Source organism: Pseudozyma flocculosa, assembly GCF_000417875.1.
Source record: "Pseudozyma flocculosa PF-1 unplaced genomic scaffold scaffold00005, whole genome shotgun sequence".
NCBI classification, from domain to species: Eukaryota; Fungi; Basidiomycota; class Ustilaginomycetes; order Ustilaginales; family Ustilaginaceae; genus Pseudozyma; species Pseudozyma flocculosa.
The window spans coordinates 901,318-913,769 of NW_006920873.1; the positions used below are offsets into that span (position 1 = coordinate 901,318).

General features: G+C 66.3%; 4 protein-coding genes across 4 annotated transcripts in view; 2 read left to right on the top strand and 2 right to left on the bottom strand.

The window, feature by feature from the left end:
* Positions 1–463, top strand: part of PFL1_02109 (uncharacterized protein) — a gene marked incomplete at both ends in the record, with an annotated part of 1,190 nt that extends 727 nt beyond the window's left edge. Inside the window, one exon of the mRNA XM_007879620.1 lies at positions 134–463. Coding sequence (XP_007877811.1) covers positions 134–463 — 330 coding nt within the window. The remainder of the gene's footprint in view (positions 1–133) is intronic.
* A 316-nt stretch (positions 464–779) lies between these two features.
* Positions 780–1,684, bottom strand: PFL1_02110 (uncharacterized protein; the record flags this gene model as incomplete). The annotated part of the gene is made up of 2 exons (XM_007879621.1): positions 780–885; positions 1,020–1,684. 2 exons carry the CDS (start codon positions 1,682–1,684, stop codon positions 780–782), a joined length of 771 nt encoding a protein of 256 aa, XP_007877812.1.
* Positions 1,685–3,292: 1,608 nt separating this feature from the next.
* PFL1_02111 (uncharacterized protein) lies at positions 3,293–5,836 on the top strand (the record flags this gene model as incomplete). The annotated part of the gene is made up of 11 exons (XM_007879622.1): positions 3,293–3,488; positions 3,599–3,751; positions 3,930–4,027; positions 4,139–4,219; positions 4,344–4,473; positions 4,597–4,607; positions 4,719–4,862; positions 5,017–5,035; positions 5,158–5,322; positions 5,469–5,655; positions 5,791–5,836. 11 exons carry the CDS (start codon positions 3,293–3,295, stop codon positions 5,834–5,836), a joined length of 1,230 nt encoding a protein of 409 aa, XP_007877813.1.
* An 849-nt stretch (positions 5,837–6,685) lies between these two features.
* On the bottom strand, positions 6,686–9,114 carry PFL1_02112 (uncharacterized protein; the record flags this gene model as incomplete). Its single annotated transcript, XM_007879623.1, has 9 exons — positions 6,686–6,917; positions 7,053–7,272; positions 7,444–7,608; positions 7,746–8,019; positions 8,118–8,193; positions 8,296–8,376; positions 8,497–8,661; positions 8,769–8,802; positions 9,015–9,114. 9 exons carry the CDS (start codon positions 9,112–9,114, stop codon positions 6,686–6,688), a joined length of 1,347 nt encoding a protein of 448 aa, XP_007877814.1.
* Between the last annotated feature and the right edge of the window lie 3,338 nt (positions 9,115–12,452).

Consider the following 12,452-nt stretch of genomic DNA (forward strand, 5'->3'; position numbering starts at 1 on the left):
TCTCCCTCCTCCTCTCCCTCCTCCTCTCCCTCCTCCTCTCCCTCCTCCTCTACGTTCCCCTTCTCCCCTCTCCTCTCCTCTCCTCCCTCCTCCCTCTCCCCCTCCCTCTGCCTCCCCTTCATCACTTCGACAGGGCGTACAACTGATCAAAGCCAACCACGCAAGCCTGCGACCCATCTACATTTTCGTGTCGCCGCCGTCGTTTTCGACGCTGCGGCAGCGGCTGACGTCGCGGGGCACCGAGAGCGACGAGAGCATCGCCAAGCGGCTGGGCATGGCCGCGTCCGAGCTCGCCTACGCCCGCCAGGCCGGGTCGCACGACTGGATCATTGTCAACGACGACCTCGAACGCGCCTACCAGCTCCTCAAGTCGGCCATCTTTGAGACGCTACAGCCCGGTCAGGACGACCGGATGCCCCCGCCAGAGCAGGAGGAAAACGAGTGGGCGGCCAAGAGAGCCTAGGCCGGGCCGGTTCGGTTCGGATCCAGTCGAGTCAGGTCGAATCGGGTCGTTTGCGAGCAGGTACGCAAAGAGGCACGGCGGCCTCGATAGAATACAGTGGTGGCGGCGTCGAGGCACGGGAGTCAAAGAAGAGAGTGAGTGCGATGCGATGCAAGGGCAGGCGATGGGTCGGCGGACAAGCGCGACGGAGGTTGCGAAGAGGAGCTGGGCTCGGAGCGGGGCCTGGCCTCGGGCTCAGACGGCGATGCTGGCGGTCGTTGGCAAGCGGCTGCCGAGTCGCCGGGCTAGACCGATGATTGAGGCGGCCCGCCGCCGGCTAGCGGCGCTGCTTGTGCTCGTCGGTGAGGGGCACATAGTTGACTCCAAACAGCCTCGTCTGGTGCACGTTGCCGTGGCGGTCCTTGTCGACCTGCCAGACGTCCCTGCGCGGTTGTCGTGGGGAGGGTAGAGGGGGGTTCAAGGCGAGAAGACGGAGGCGGCGTCAGAGGCCATCGTGCGTGGAACATCTTCCGATGCCACGCTGATCGCGACGACGACGACGACGACGAGGACTCACTGGCCGTAGCCCTGGTCGCTGTCGACGGGAATAAACATCCTGCCGGGCGCGTGGAGCTGGTCGACGAGGGCCTGGGGCATCTGGGGCGAGGCTGCTCCGACGTGGATGGCGTCAAAGGGGCCGGCGTCGGGGCGGCCCATCCTTCCGTCTCCCTTGAAGACCTGGATCTCGGCGGCGTCGAGAGCGGCCTTGAGTCCGTCCTTGACGAGGTTGTCCTTGCTCCAGTCGACGAGCTCGCCGATGTGCTCGATGCCGACGACCTTGCCTCGCGTCGCCGCGGTGGCTTCGTCGCCAATGCCCTTGTCGTCGCCGTCGCCAGCGCCGTCGCCAGCGCCGGAGAGACCGCGGGAGCCGGGCGAGACGAGGTGGTGGAAGACGGCGAGGCAGTATCCGCTTCCGGAGCCGACGTCGAGGACCTTGTTGCCCGCGACGAGAAAGGGGGCGAGGTTCTGGAGCGCGTGGGCGTGCATGTGGGGTGCGGATATGGTGGCGCCGTAGCCGATGGGCTGGGGCGTGTCAAAGTAGGCGGTGGAGGGCTGGGATACGTAGTGCGCGCGGTCGACGGAGGCCATTGCGCGTGCGACGGGCGTCGAGGTGATGATGCCCGTCGAGACGAGGTTGGAGACGAGCTCCGAGTTGGTGCGGCCCGACGAGCGCCAGGCCATGGCGGCGGTTGGAGAGTGGGCGGCCGGCGGTAGCAGGGGTGGCCGTTGGCGATGGCGGTGGAGGTGGTAGCAGGGGTGGCCGGTGGCCGGTGGCGGTGGCAGTGGCGGTGGCAGTGGCGGTGGCGGTGCCGATGTCGGTGTCGGTCTCGGTGAGAGACGGGAGGCGGGTCGGGACCAGCGTCGAGTCGAGCGATGGAGCAGAGAGGTCGAGGCTGGACCAGCACAAGCCGAGATGCTCGCTCTGAGTGGGCAGCCCAGCAGGCCAGCCCCGCCAGCCAGCCCGCCAGCCAGCCAGGGTCCAGTCCAGGCGTGGCCTGCACCAACGCACATTTTGCAGAAAGGGCGGAGGGCGCGAAAAATCAGTCTTTCGAGGGCGATGAAGGCGGGCAGGACATCTGATTGGCAGTGCCAGCACTGCGTCAGCGCCCTCCTGTCCTGGCAACGACAGCCGAGGCTGCACCAAGTTCGACGGCGGAAAGCTTAAATCAAACTCGCGTTTTCTTTTCGTCGAGAATTGGTCTGATCCCCCGAGGCGCCGGCTCGGTGACGCTCAGGCCTGCCTGGCGTGCGTGCCAGGGTCCAGCCGTGGGCCCGCCACCCTTAGAGCTGCACGCACGCTGCGCTGCGCCGTGCTGCTCTATCCGTACGTGCCTGCTTGCCTGCTTGCCTTTGCTGGCGGCTTGGCTTCTTGCTTGCTTGCTTCGTCACGGTGGGGCCCTCCCTCGCCAGGCCATGCCAGATTGCATCGGCAAGCGCGGAATGGCGTCCCTGGCCTGGCCTGGCCTCGCCTCGCCTTGGCCTCGTCGGCTTCCTTTCCGCCTCGACCGTCCCTCGTCTCTCTCCTCTCTCCTCTCCTCTCCTCTCCTCTCCTCTCCTCTCCCTACACGCACGGTCGGGACTCTGCGGGCGGGGCGTCCTCCCCCCCATCACATCGCGATCCGACATCCATTGACGCCCCCACCTTCCCCTGTCCGCCTCTCATTCCGCTCCTGGCCGGACATTTCCCTGCCTGGTCGCTCTCGAGGTCGCGGCGGCCGCCGGCCTGGCCAACGCCCCAACGCACGTACTAACCACGTACCGTTCATTGGCTCCCTCGGCCCCGTTTCTTCGCCCCACCGACTACGCTGAGGCTGACCAGCGCTGGTCATTGTTGCATCCCGACGTGTCCCACTCGCCGTTGGCAAGTCTGACCCCTCGGACCTTCCCCTCCGTCCACAGAGCCCCAGGCAGCGCGCTCCCTCGCCCCACACTCTCGCCCTTGCTTCCCTATAAGGCGGCCCTTGGCGCAAGGGGGGACCCCCTCCTCATCCGCAGCATCCTCACTCCTTCTCTGCACACCCCGCGCTCCACGCTCCACGCTCCACGCTCCACGCTCCACGCTCCACGCTCCACGCTCCACGCTCCACGCTCCACGCTCCACGCTCCACGCTCCACGCTCCACGCCACCTGCCCCGCCTCCCCCTTCTCCAGCCCGCAGGCATACATACCTCGCTCGCCATCGGGCCCCTCACCACGTCGCTCATTCCAGACCACCCTCATTTGGCCCGGCCCTCATCCTCGCGGCAGCAGACGCCGCCACCTCCACCAACGTCGCAGCCCGGCCTCTCGATGCGCTTCTTCTGCTCCCTCGTCGCAACCTTCCTCTGCCTCTTCGCCTACACCGACATGGTGTCGCGCGCAGCAGGCATCCATAAGATGCACATCCGACACTCTCGACCCCGTTCCCAGAATCCATTCGTACCTGGCGGACCCGACACGCTGCCCGCCTTTGTCGACGACGACCGCAACCTCAAGCTGCCCGCAGGTGAGAGCCGCAGGCCCGACCGACATGCCTCCCTCGTCCGGCGCACGCCATGCGCCCCCGCTGACTGCTCCTGCTCCCTGCCCTCCCTGGATGCCTCGCCGCCCTCGCAGTCGCGGGCGCAAAGGTCCAACTCTTCGCCTTTCGTCCCCAGTCCGGACTCGAACCCGTCGTGGTGCCCGCCTACGTCGACGAATGGTTTGACGTTGCCGACATCGACAGGATCAGGGACATCAAGCGCGCCGTCGTCCACACTCACGGCCAGAGTACGTCGGTCGTCGATGCCCACTGCCAGCTTGCCACTGCACCTTCGCCCTCCCCTAGTGGCCGATGGACATTTGTGCTGACCACGGACAAACGCCTTTGCCCCATCCGTCTGCGCTCGTCGCTCACCGGACCACGACGCCTGCTGCTGCTCCTCGCATCGCACCTTGTCAACACCAGTCCGCGACGGCTGGGCCGCCTGGAAGGATGCCGCCGACGCGCGCGCAAAGCTCGACGAAGCCACCCAACGCTCGGTCGTCATCGTCGTGCCTCAGTTTGTGAGTGCGGCGGCGATCGCACGCTTCGCCGCCCGCCTCCCCGTCGACGTCCGGATGCTCGTCTCTGACTCCGCCACGAATCTCACCGCTCTCCACCGTTCCCACGCACAGTTCAACGGCTCGGACAAGGACATCTACCACGGAACTGGACCCGGCTCGACGGGCAACCTGCTCGTGTGGGACCTCAACGGCGTGGGTATACTCTCACTCTCATCCCCACGCTCGAGCGTGTGCCCGCGTCCATGGCCGCGAGCTCACGCCAATGACGACCACTGCTTCCCCCGTCTCTGGACCCTTGCCCTTGTCTCCGCTCCAGTGGGGCGAAGGCGCCGTCAACCAGCTGCCCGAGAGCGACACGAGCGTGTCGTCGTTTGAGGTGCTCGACACGCTTGGTCGGTACCTGACCGACCCGGATCTTTTCCCCCGCGTCGAGCACATCACTTACTGTGAGCCTGCCTTCTTGTTTGCCTCGGGGGAGGCGCCTAGAATGCCTCGCATCGCGCTGACGCTGAGCATCCTGCCCCGATCTCGCCCGTCACACCACCCGGGTCGCTCGTCGCAAACGCCAGCGGGCCACTCGGTGCGTCTGGGCCCTGGTCGCCCGCCCTCGACCTTGACCTCGGCATGGGGAAGCTGACCGACCGTCCCCGTACCTTTCCCGGCCCCTTCTCACATTCGTTCTTGGCAACAGCTTGGCGGCCAGCTCACGCACCGCTACTCGATCCTTGGCGACGCCGAGCCTGCGCACGGATCGACGGCCACAGTGTCGTTTGTCACCATCGACCCGGCAACCAGTCTCTACTTCAGCGCCGAAAGGAAGGGCCCTCCCTGTGCCGTGAGTGCTGGGTCTGGGCCAAGTTCTGGGTCTCCTTGCTGCCGCCACCTCCGAGGTATCTGCGTGCTGACCTGGTGCACTGCTGTGCCTTTGGTTGATCTCCGACGCTCGGGCGCGACCGCAACGACGACGACGACGACGACGACGACGGCAGGGCATGAACGAATACAAATGTAGGGAGACGCCCTCGCCTTTCCTATCGCCGTCGATCGCTGCCGCCAGGACGATGCTGACCCTCCTGCGCCCTTCTGTTTCCCACCCACGGAAACTTGCCACCCGCTCCATATCCTCGCAGACGGCTTCGACAAGCTCGACGAGCACTTCCCCACGTACTCGACGGTGCGGGGCGCCCTCAGGGACTTCTATCAGTTCCGCTACCTCAACCAACGCAGCTCCCACCTCATCCACGCCGGCAACGACCACGGCCAGGGCGATTCACGGTGCTGGGCCATGGCTCAGGGTGCGTGCTGAGCCCACAGCGGCGGCGGCGTCGTCGCCACCGCTGTCCTCGACTCCGCTGCTCGATCCTCGCAGGCTGACCGTCTCCTCCGCTCCCGCCGTCTTCCTCGACTGGTGCCATGGCGACCTTGACGTCACGCGCTGCAGGCAAGGACCGCGTCGAGCGCGCCCAGAACTACCACGACCACCTGCGCCAGATCGTCGACACCATGTACCCCTTCCTGCCCAGGCCCCGCGAGCCCCTCGACAACACGACCGATACCAAGGGCCCCTACCAGATCGGCCAGGTCACCGTCGACTGGGTGGCCGGCGTCGCCCACAACGGAGCAGCAATGTGAGTTTGCCAGGACAGCAAGACGCCGGGGGATCGAGTACATTGGCGCCTAGACGATGCTCATCCTGGCCTCTGTCTGTTGCTCCGTCTGCTCCGCCTCGGCCCTGTGCCCTCCTCCTTTCGCCGATCCGTCAGGGTCGGATCCCTACCGGGCAGGCAACGCATCTTCCTCGACAACTGATCCTCGCCGCGCGCCCGACGCCTCGGAGCTACCGGTCGGAACCCTTCTCCGTCGGACTCGAGGGGATCGCCGCCCAGCAAGGCGATCCGGCGATTGCAATGGGCCGACGGGACAGCGGGCCGCCCTGGCAGAAAGTGTGCGACCCTCTCTCTTCCAGGCCGCCGCCACCAGGCCGCCAGTCCTGTCCAGGTCTGCCTGCACTGAGCTGCGACGGCCGTCGGCGGCTCTGAGTGGTCGGCATGCTGAGCCTCGGCCCTGGATGGTCGAGGCCGGCCGGCCGGCTGGCTGGCTGGCTGGCTGGTGGCAGGCCCGGCTATACGCGCCTCTGCCCTGGACAACGGCGACCAAGCCACCGCTACCCCTTGCCATCGCCATCGCCGCCACCCTCGCCGTCCGGCCTGGACGAACGCTTCCCGTCCTCCTCCTCCTCCTCCCCGCCTCCTCCTCCTCCCCCGCCGCCTCCTCCTCCCCCGCCGCCTCCTCCTCCTTCTCCACCACCGCCCATCCTCCTCCTCCTCCGCCCCCCTCCGCCTCCCGACAGGATTTATTTTTGCCCCGTGAGGGGCTAGGGATGAGGAGCCGAGGCTCCCCTATTTGATCATCGCCGAGCTAGCCCGGCGATCATCGTCTTGTCCGCGCATAGACCAGTGGCTGCCGCAGGTCGTCCTTTATGGCCTGCCCCTGTAATCCTATCCCCGACCGTCCTCGCATCCGTTCGCCCTTGAGTTCCATGGCCCACGGGCAGGCTTGGCCCCGTTTGTCCCGGTGGGGCAGCCGTCGTCGTCTCCGCCGGTTTGCGTGCCGTTCTGAAGGAGCGCCTTGCCCCAGCACCGCCTGGAGCAGACGAGGCTAGGTGGTGGCGGCGGTGGTGGCGGCGGCGACCGGTTTGGTCGCCTTGAAGCGGACCACGATGCCGAGCGTAAAGGGCAGCCGGGCGTCGGTGACGGTGAGCTCGTCGCCCTCGTCGACGAGGTCGCGCAGCGGCTTGGCCAGGTTGGGCCGCGTGGCCTCCTCGAGCTGCGGCGGCGCCTGGTAGTAGATGGGCTTGCCGTCGAGCGAGAGCGAGGGCTTGGTGATCTGCCTGTGCGGTCGGTGCGGCGGGCCGATGAGGACAAGACGGGTTAGGAGAGGACAGGAGAGGAGAGGACCAGTGGTCAGGCAACCGGTCGAACATCGTGCGGGGCAGCCGCGACGGGGGCAGCTAGCTGACACTCACAGGTCGGCCAGCTCGCGCAGGCGCTCGACGAGGTCCTCGAGCTTGGCGTCGGCGTCGACGTCGAGGGCGCGGCTCTCGCCGCCGCACACGGGGCAGTCGGGCCGCTTGTCGTGCTCAAACGTGTACGTGTAGACGCTGTCGTTGCCCGTGAACATCATGTAGTTGTTGAGGTAGGGTGCCGCCGTCGTGGCAAACTTGAACGCCTCTTGCACGCACGCCGCTGCGAGGGGGGGCAGTCCAGGCCGGGCGGTCAGGGAGGCAAAGGGTCAGTACATCGATCCGCGTCGCCTCGGTGGGCTGCTGGTGGGCTGCGCCTGACAGGCGGGCTAAGGACCGAGCGCAGCCTGGGATACGAAAGGCACCGAGGACAGGAGCGAGGCCGCGGACCCACCTGCGATGATGGCATTGGTGCTGGCAATGGCCGGGATGATGTTCTTGACGACGCCCTGCGTCAGTGCATACGTGACGCCCGAAATGTCAAATTGCTTGGCGCGCGCGCTCGCGTGCTCGAGCAGCCAGGAAATGTGCTCTGGGTCGTCGTTGTCGAGCTTCTTGTCTGCAGCGGCGGGATGGAGGAAGAAGGGAGGGGAACAGGGGCAGCAGGTCGTCGGCGAGGAGGCGTCAGAGGGACGGAGAGCGGGACTGGCCTCGACCATGCTGGAACCCGTCGCTGCGCCGCCGCGACAAACGCACCTCCAAAGACGCGCGGCCACTCGAGCACGCTGGCCCATTCGATGCAGTGCTCGGGCAAGCGGGGCGTGTTGGCGATGGTGCAGATCGGGTAGGTCGTCTGCTTGTTGAGCATGTCCAGGCTGCACTCGTAGCACGATGTGATCGTCGGCAGAATGACGCGCGCCTGGCCCTTGAAGCCCTCGGTGCCGCCGTCGATGAGCGGCTTGAGCGACTCGGGGTCGTCGGAGTCGACCAGGTTGACCAGGGTCGCATTGATCCAGCGGCGCGCATCGACCTGGTCGCGGAGCGGGGCGCCGCAATAGCGGCGACGACGGTGGTCAGCATGCGGAGTCGTCCTGGCCCGGTCGCGACGTGGTTCCGGTTCGCACTCACCGAGTCGAGGCCGCAGATGACAATGTTGAACTGCATGTAGAAGGCGTCGTCCTTGTCCTGGATCTTGCCGTGGAAGCTATTGGCTCGTGCGGGGAGAAGTAGAGCCGTGCCGCGGTCAGCGCCAGCGTCCCATGGCGATACGCTCGAGGGCTGCATGGCGGCGGCGTCGTCTACTCACGGCGTCACCTTGACTCCCGGCACCCGCTTCTCGACAAACTCGGCCGCCACAGTCGCCTTTGGCCTGCCCACGTCGCGCTCGCTGAAGTGTGCGTTGGTGAGCACCGGAGCAGGCAGAGATGCGGCGATCAGCGCTGAGTAAGAGGCGAGGCCGAAAGGGCACCCTACGCGCCGAAGTCCGCACCGGCAGCGCAGTACTCACCGGAAGAGGAACTGGCGGTTAAGATTGGACACGTCGATGGTGTCCATGTCGATGACGTGTATGTCGCGAAAGCCCGAGAGGGCGAGGTTGGAGAGGATCTCGCATCCGAGACCGCCGGCGCCAATCACAAGGATCTTGCATTGGTCGCGGAGAAACGACTTGACGCTGGGCACGGGGCGGTGTGCAGACGGGGAAGGAGGGCGGGCGAAGTGATGTCGGGTCAGGCCGTCGTCCCCGACTGCCACTCAAAGCATGTAGCCCGACCTACTTACGTGGTGCCGGCCTGGAATGCTTCGTCGGTGTATGCTGCGGAGTGAGAAGCGAGGGCAATGGGCAGGCGAGGAGATGGCAGCGATCAGACAAAGGGCAAGGAGGCCAAGAGACAGCGAGAAAATGGGAGGCAGTGGCGGTGGCGGAGGCGCTCGAAAGGAGAGAATGATCTGGACAGGGCAAATGCAGGCTCAAGGCCATAGAGCAAGCCTCGCAGGATATCCAGGGGGAGAGCGAGGTGCACTTACGGCCTGGCCGATCGAGAAGCTTGTCGACGTGGGCGAACCTTGCCGGCCAGTCGGTCGAGGGTCCTCCAGACGATGCGCTAGCGACAGCCAGGTCGGCCATGGCGGGCAGTGTTGAGCAGGGAAAAGGAAGCGAATTGCGATGCGAGGCTGTGCTCGAGGATCGAGGCGATGCTGAGCCGGACCGAGACGAGGTGACGGTAGAGAGAAGAGGTCGGCTCGAAATCAGACGAGATGAGCCGTCTAAGCGTCCGTTGAGAGGAGGTCGAAGAGGCCGAGGGGCCAAGAAAAGAGGCCGGCTAGGTGATGGCGAGAAGGCCGAAGAGGAAGCTTGCAGCGAGACGGGTCGAGTCCGACGAGGGTAGCAGTCTTAGTAGCAGGCAAGGCGCGGGGATGCTGGTGGAAGGAAGGCTTTCGGATCAGCCGCCGGCTGGTCCGCTTTCTCGGAGCTCGGTCGTGGCGCGGGCGCTGGCCAAAAGGCAGGCGAGCGTTTGACTCGCCAGCCAAAGTGGAGGCTTGCCCGCCCGCCCACACGCCAGCCAGCCAGCCAGCAGGCCCGTGCGTGCGCTTTCAGCCTCACCCGGCCGCTCCTGGCGCCGGTCAAGGAGAAAAAGAGAGATCGGGGCCACCATCGTTTGGAGACTCGTCCCCGATTTGAACTTCGAATCGGGTCTCGGCAGCAAGGCGTGCCTGCCAAGCCCGACTGCCCGCGCCAAGGCCAGAGGCAGGGACCCCCATGCGCACTTTCCCCCCTCCGCCGGCCAGCATCTCGTTCCCCCGCAATCGGCTGTTTACATCAGATAGACGGGCAGACAGGCAGACAGATGGAGGTGGGGTGCGGATCTATGGAGAGCGCGCCTGCTCTGTTGCTGCCTTGCTTTGCCTTTGTCTTGTGGCCAACGGCTAGTGGACCGACCGCGCATTCCTCTGATCACACGAGCAGATCCGTCCCGCGTGGTCGTCTGTCCCTCTCTTCAGCGCCTCTGTGTGAGATGAACGCGTCGACGAGACGGCGGGCCCACGTCGTCTCCTCGCCGTCGAGATCCAAGGACGCTCGGCAGACGGGAGAGGCCTGGCCGCAGCAGCGAGCGCGCTCTGCCTCTCCCGTGCCCAGACAGCACCGCTCTGCCCACCAGCATGGCTTGGCAGCTACCGGTACCTCCTCCCGCTGGTGCAACACCAGCAGACCAGCGCTGCTCCGACACACGCGTGATCAGCTGAGCAGTCGGTCTGCGACGCCAGCTTGACGCAAGCAGGGGCAAGGGGCAGGGGTGGACTGGGCCAGGAGCAGGGACAGAGGCACAGAGCCTGGTCGCCTCGACGCGGATGCGTGCGTGTGGGGTGCGTGTTTGGGCTTACCTCGTCCGCCTCTATCTCTTGGCGCTGTCGGATATGAGACTCCGCTTGGTCTTGCCTGCCTGCTCCGAAGCCGGAGCAAGAGCCCAGCGGGCCAGCACGCGGCCGACACAGAGGCATGGGCTCGGGCGCGCGGCCAGGCCTGGCACAGTGCCCATTCGGGTACAGCCTCCCGGGGACCCGCCCAGATCTTGGCGGGATCGCCGAAGCGGAATGGAAGCGTCGGTCGAAGCTTCCGCACAGGGAACCGCCTGCCTGCTCGCTCGACTCATCTCTGAAGGCTGGCTCAGAGATCGACAAAGTCTCGCGCAACTGCTCACGTTTGGCTTGCCGTAGCCTCTCCTTGATCGACGCGCCGATTCCACACGCCAGCTGAGGCTGGTTGTTGACATCGACGACAAGGCAGGTTGGCGCCGGCCTCTGGCCTGCGTGTCGACGAGTAGTAGTGTGCAAGGAACCAGGCAGGGGCGTGGGAGAGAGTCCAGACCGGGCCTCGCTTCCGAACCCGACGCATCGACATCCGGTCCGCTTCGGCTCCTGCCTGCATCTGGCATGCTGCCCTGCGCTGCTTGGTGATCAGCGCAGCGCCAGGCAGACAGGCAGGCGGGCAAGGTCTGCTCGCCCGAGACGCACCGGGGCCGGTCGTTGGGACGCCATGATCGACGGGGACAGCGCGTGACGGCAGGGCCAGGCTGCGGGGCCAGCATTCCGTGCAGCATTCCCGAACGTCGAAGATCCGATGGGGGGCAGCGACGGGCGGCGACGGCGGCGGTGGGTGTTGACTGATCTGCAAGCTCGACCCGACGCGAACAGCGGCAGATTCGATACGGTACCGGCACGGACCGACCTCGGGATGGCACTACGCTGGAGGCGGGGCTGGCGTCGACGCACGTCGAGCCAGACTGGCTTGGCAGATGGATCTCCCAGTAGGCAGGCTGCCTCGCGGTAGCTGTGCGGAAGACCGGCTCTGGCACCTGACCCTTCGCGACCGCTCACTCGCCGACTCCAACGTCTTCGGGCCGAATCGAGAGCGCAGACAAAAGGAGCGCGAAGAATCAATCTGAGCCGTCCATCGATCACAAAGGATAGGTGGTGTGTCCAGATATGCGGGATGAGACTTCGCCTCGCTCCGACCGGGAGACGGCGACGGAGCCGGCTCACCTTTCGTCGCAGACTCGTCGCAAAAACGGACGGTGGAAGTCCGGAGGCCTCGAGGCATACGCACGCACGCGCCGCTTGTCTATCTCTTCCTTGCTTGCTTGCCTGCTGGCTGTATGGCTTGCCTTCTGCGAGCTCTGTTGAGCTGCCAGGGGTTCCCGCGTGCGTGCGTCTGCAGCCGCCGGGTGGCTTTGACCTGCGCAGCCTGCCGTACAAGCGCGCGTCGGGCGACGTGGTGAGGGGTCCTTCAGCCGACGCCCGATACCGACCGAAGCGTGCCTGCTTGCGAGGTGGCGGCAGGCAAATGCTTTGTCGACCTGTCGTACATAAGCCGCCGCGCCTGGGGCTGCGTCGGCAGCATTCCGCGCGCGCCGCCGCCGATGGTCGAGGGTTGCCACGGCGACGTCAAGCAGCGTAAGCACGCGCGGTGACGACGAGCAGTCGGGGGCCGCCAGGCATGACCGCAATAATATCTGCAGGCCACGACGATTTTCGGCAGAGATAGAGCTCGTGGCGATGCGTAAGGTCGTCGGAGCCTGCCGCCCAGGATCGGGCCGATCCGCCCCCAGCGAGCAGCGACGACCCCCAGCTTAGGCAGGCCAGGCCAGGCCAGGCCAGGCCGATCGGCAAATCGCGGCGGAACAGCGCGCAGAAGACAGCCGGAGTCGGGGCGTCGAAGCACGAAACCGGTCGCGACTTGGACGGCCCTGCCAGCCAGCGTCGACGTGCGCTGCTGTGCTTATTGTGCTGTGCTGTGCTGCACTGCGCTCTGCCCACTGTACCACTCTGGACGCGCCGGGATTCCGGGTACGGACCTCTCTCTTGTCGTGGCGTGCGGCACGAGCAGGGCCGAAATGGAAAGTTCCTGCCCGCCTGCCCGCCTGCCCGCCTGCCCGCCTGCCCGCCTGCCCGCCTGCCCGCCTGCCC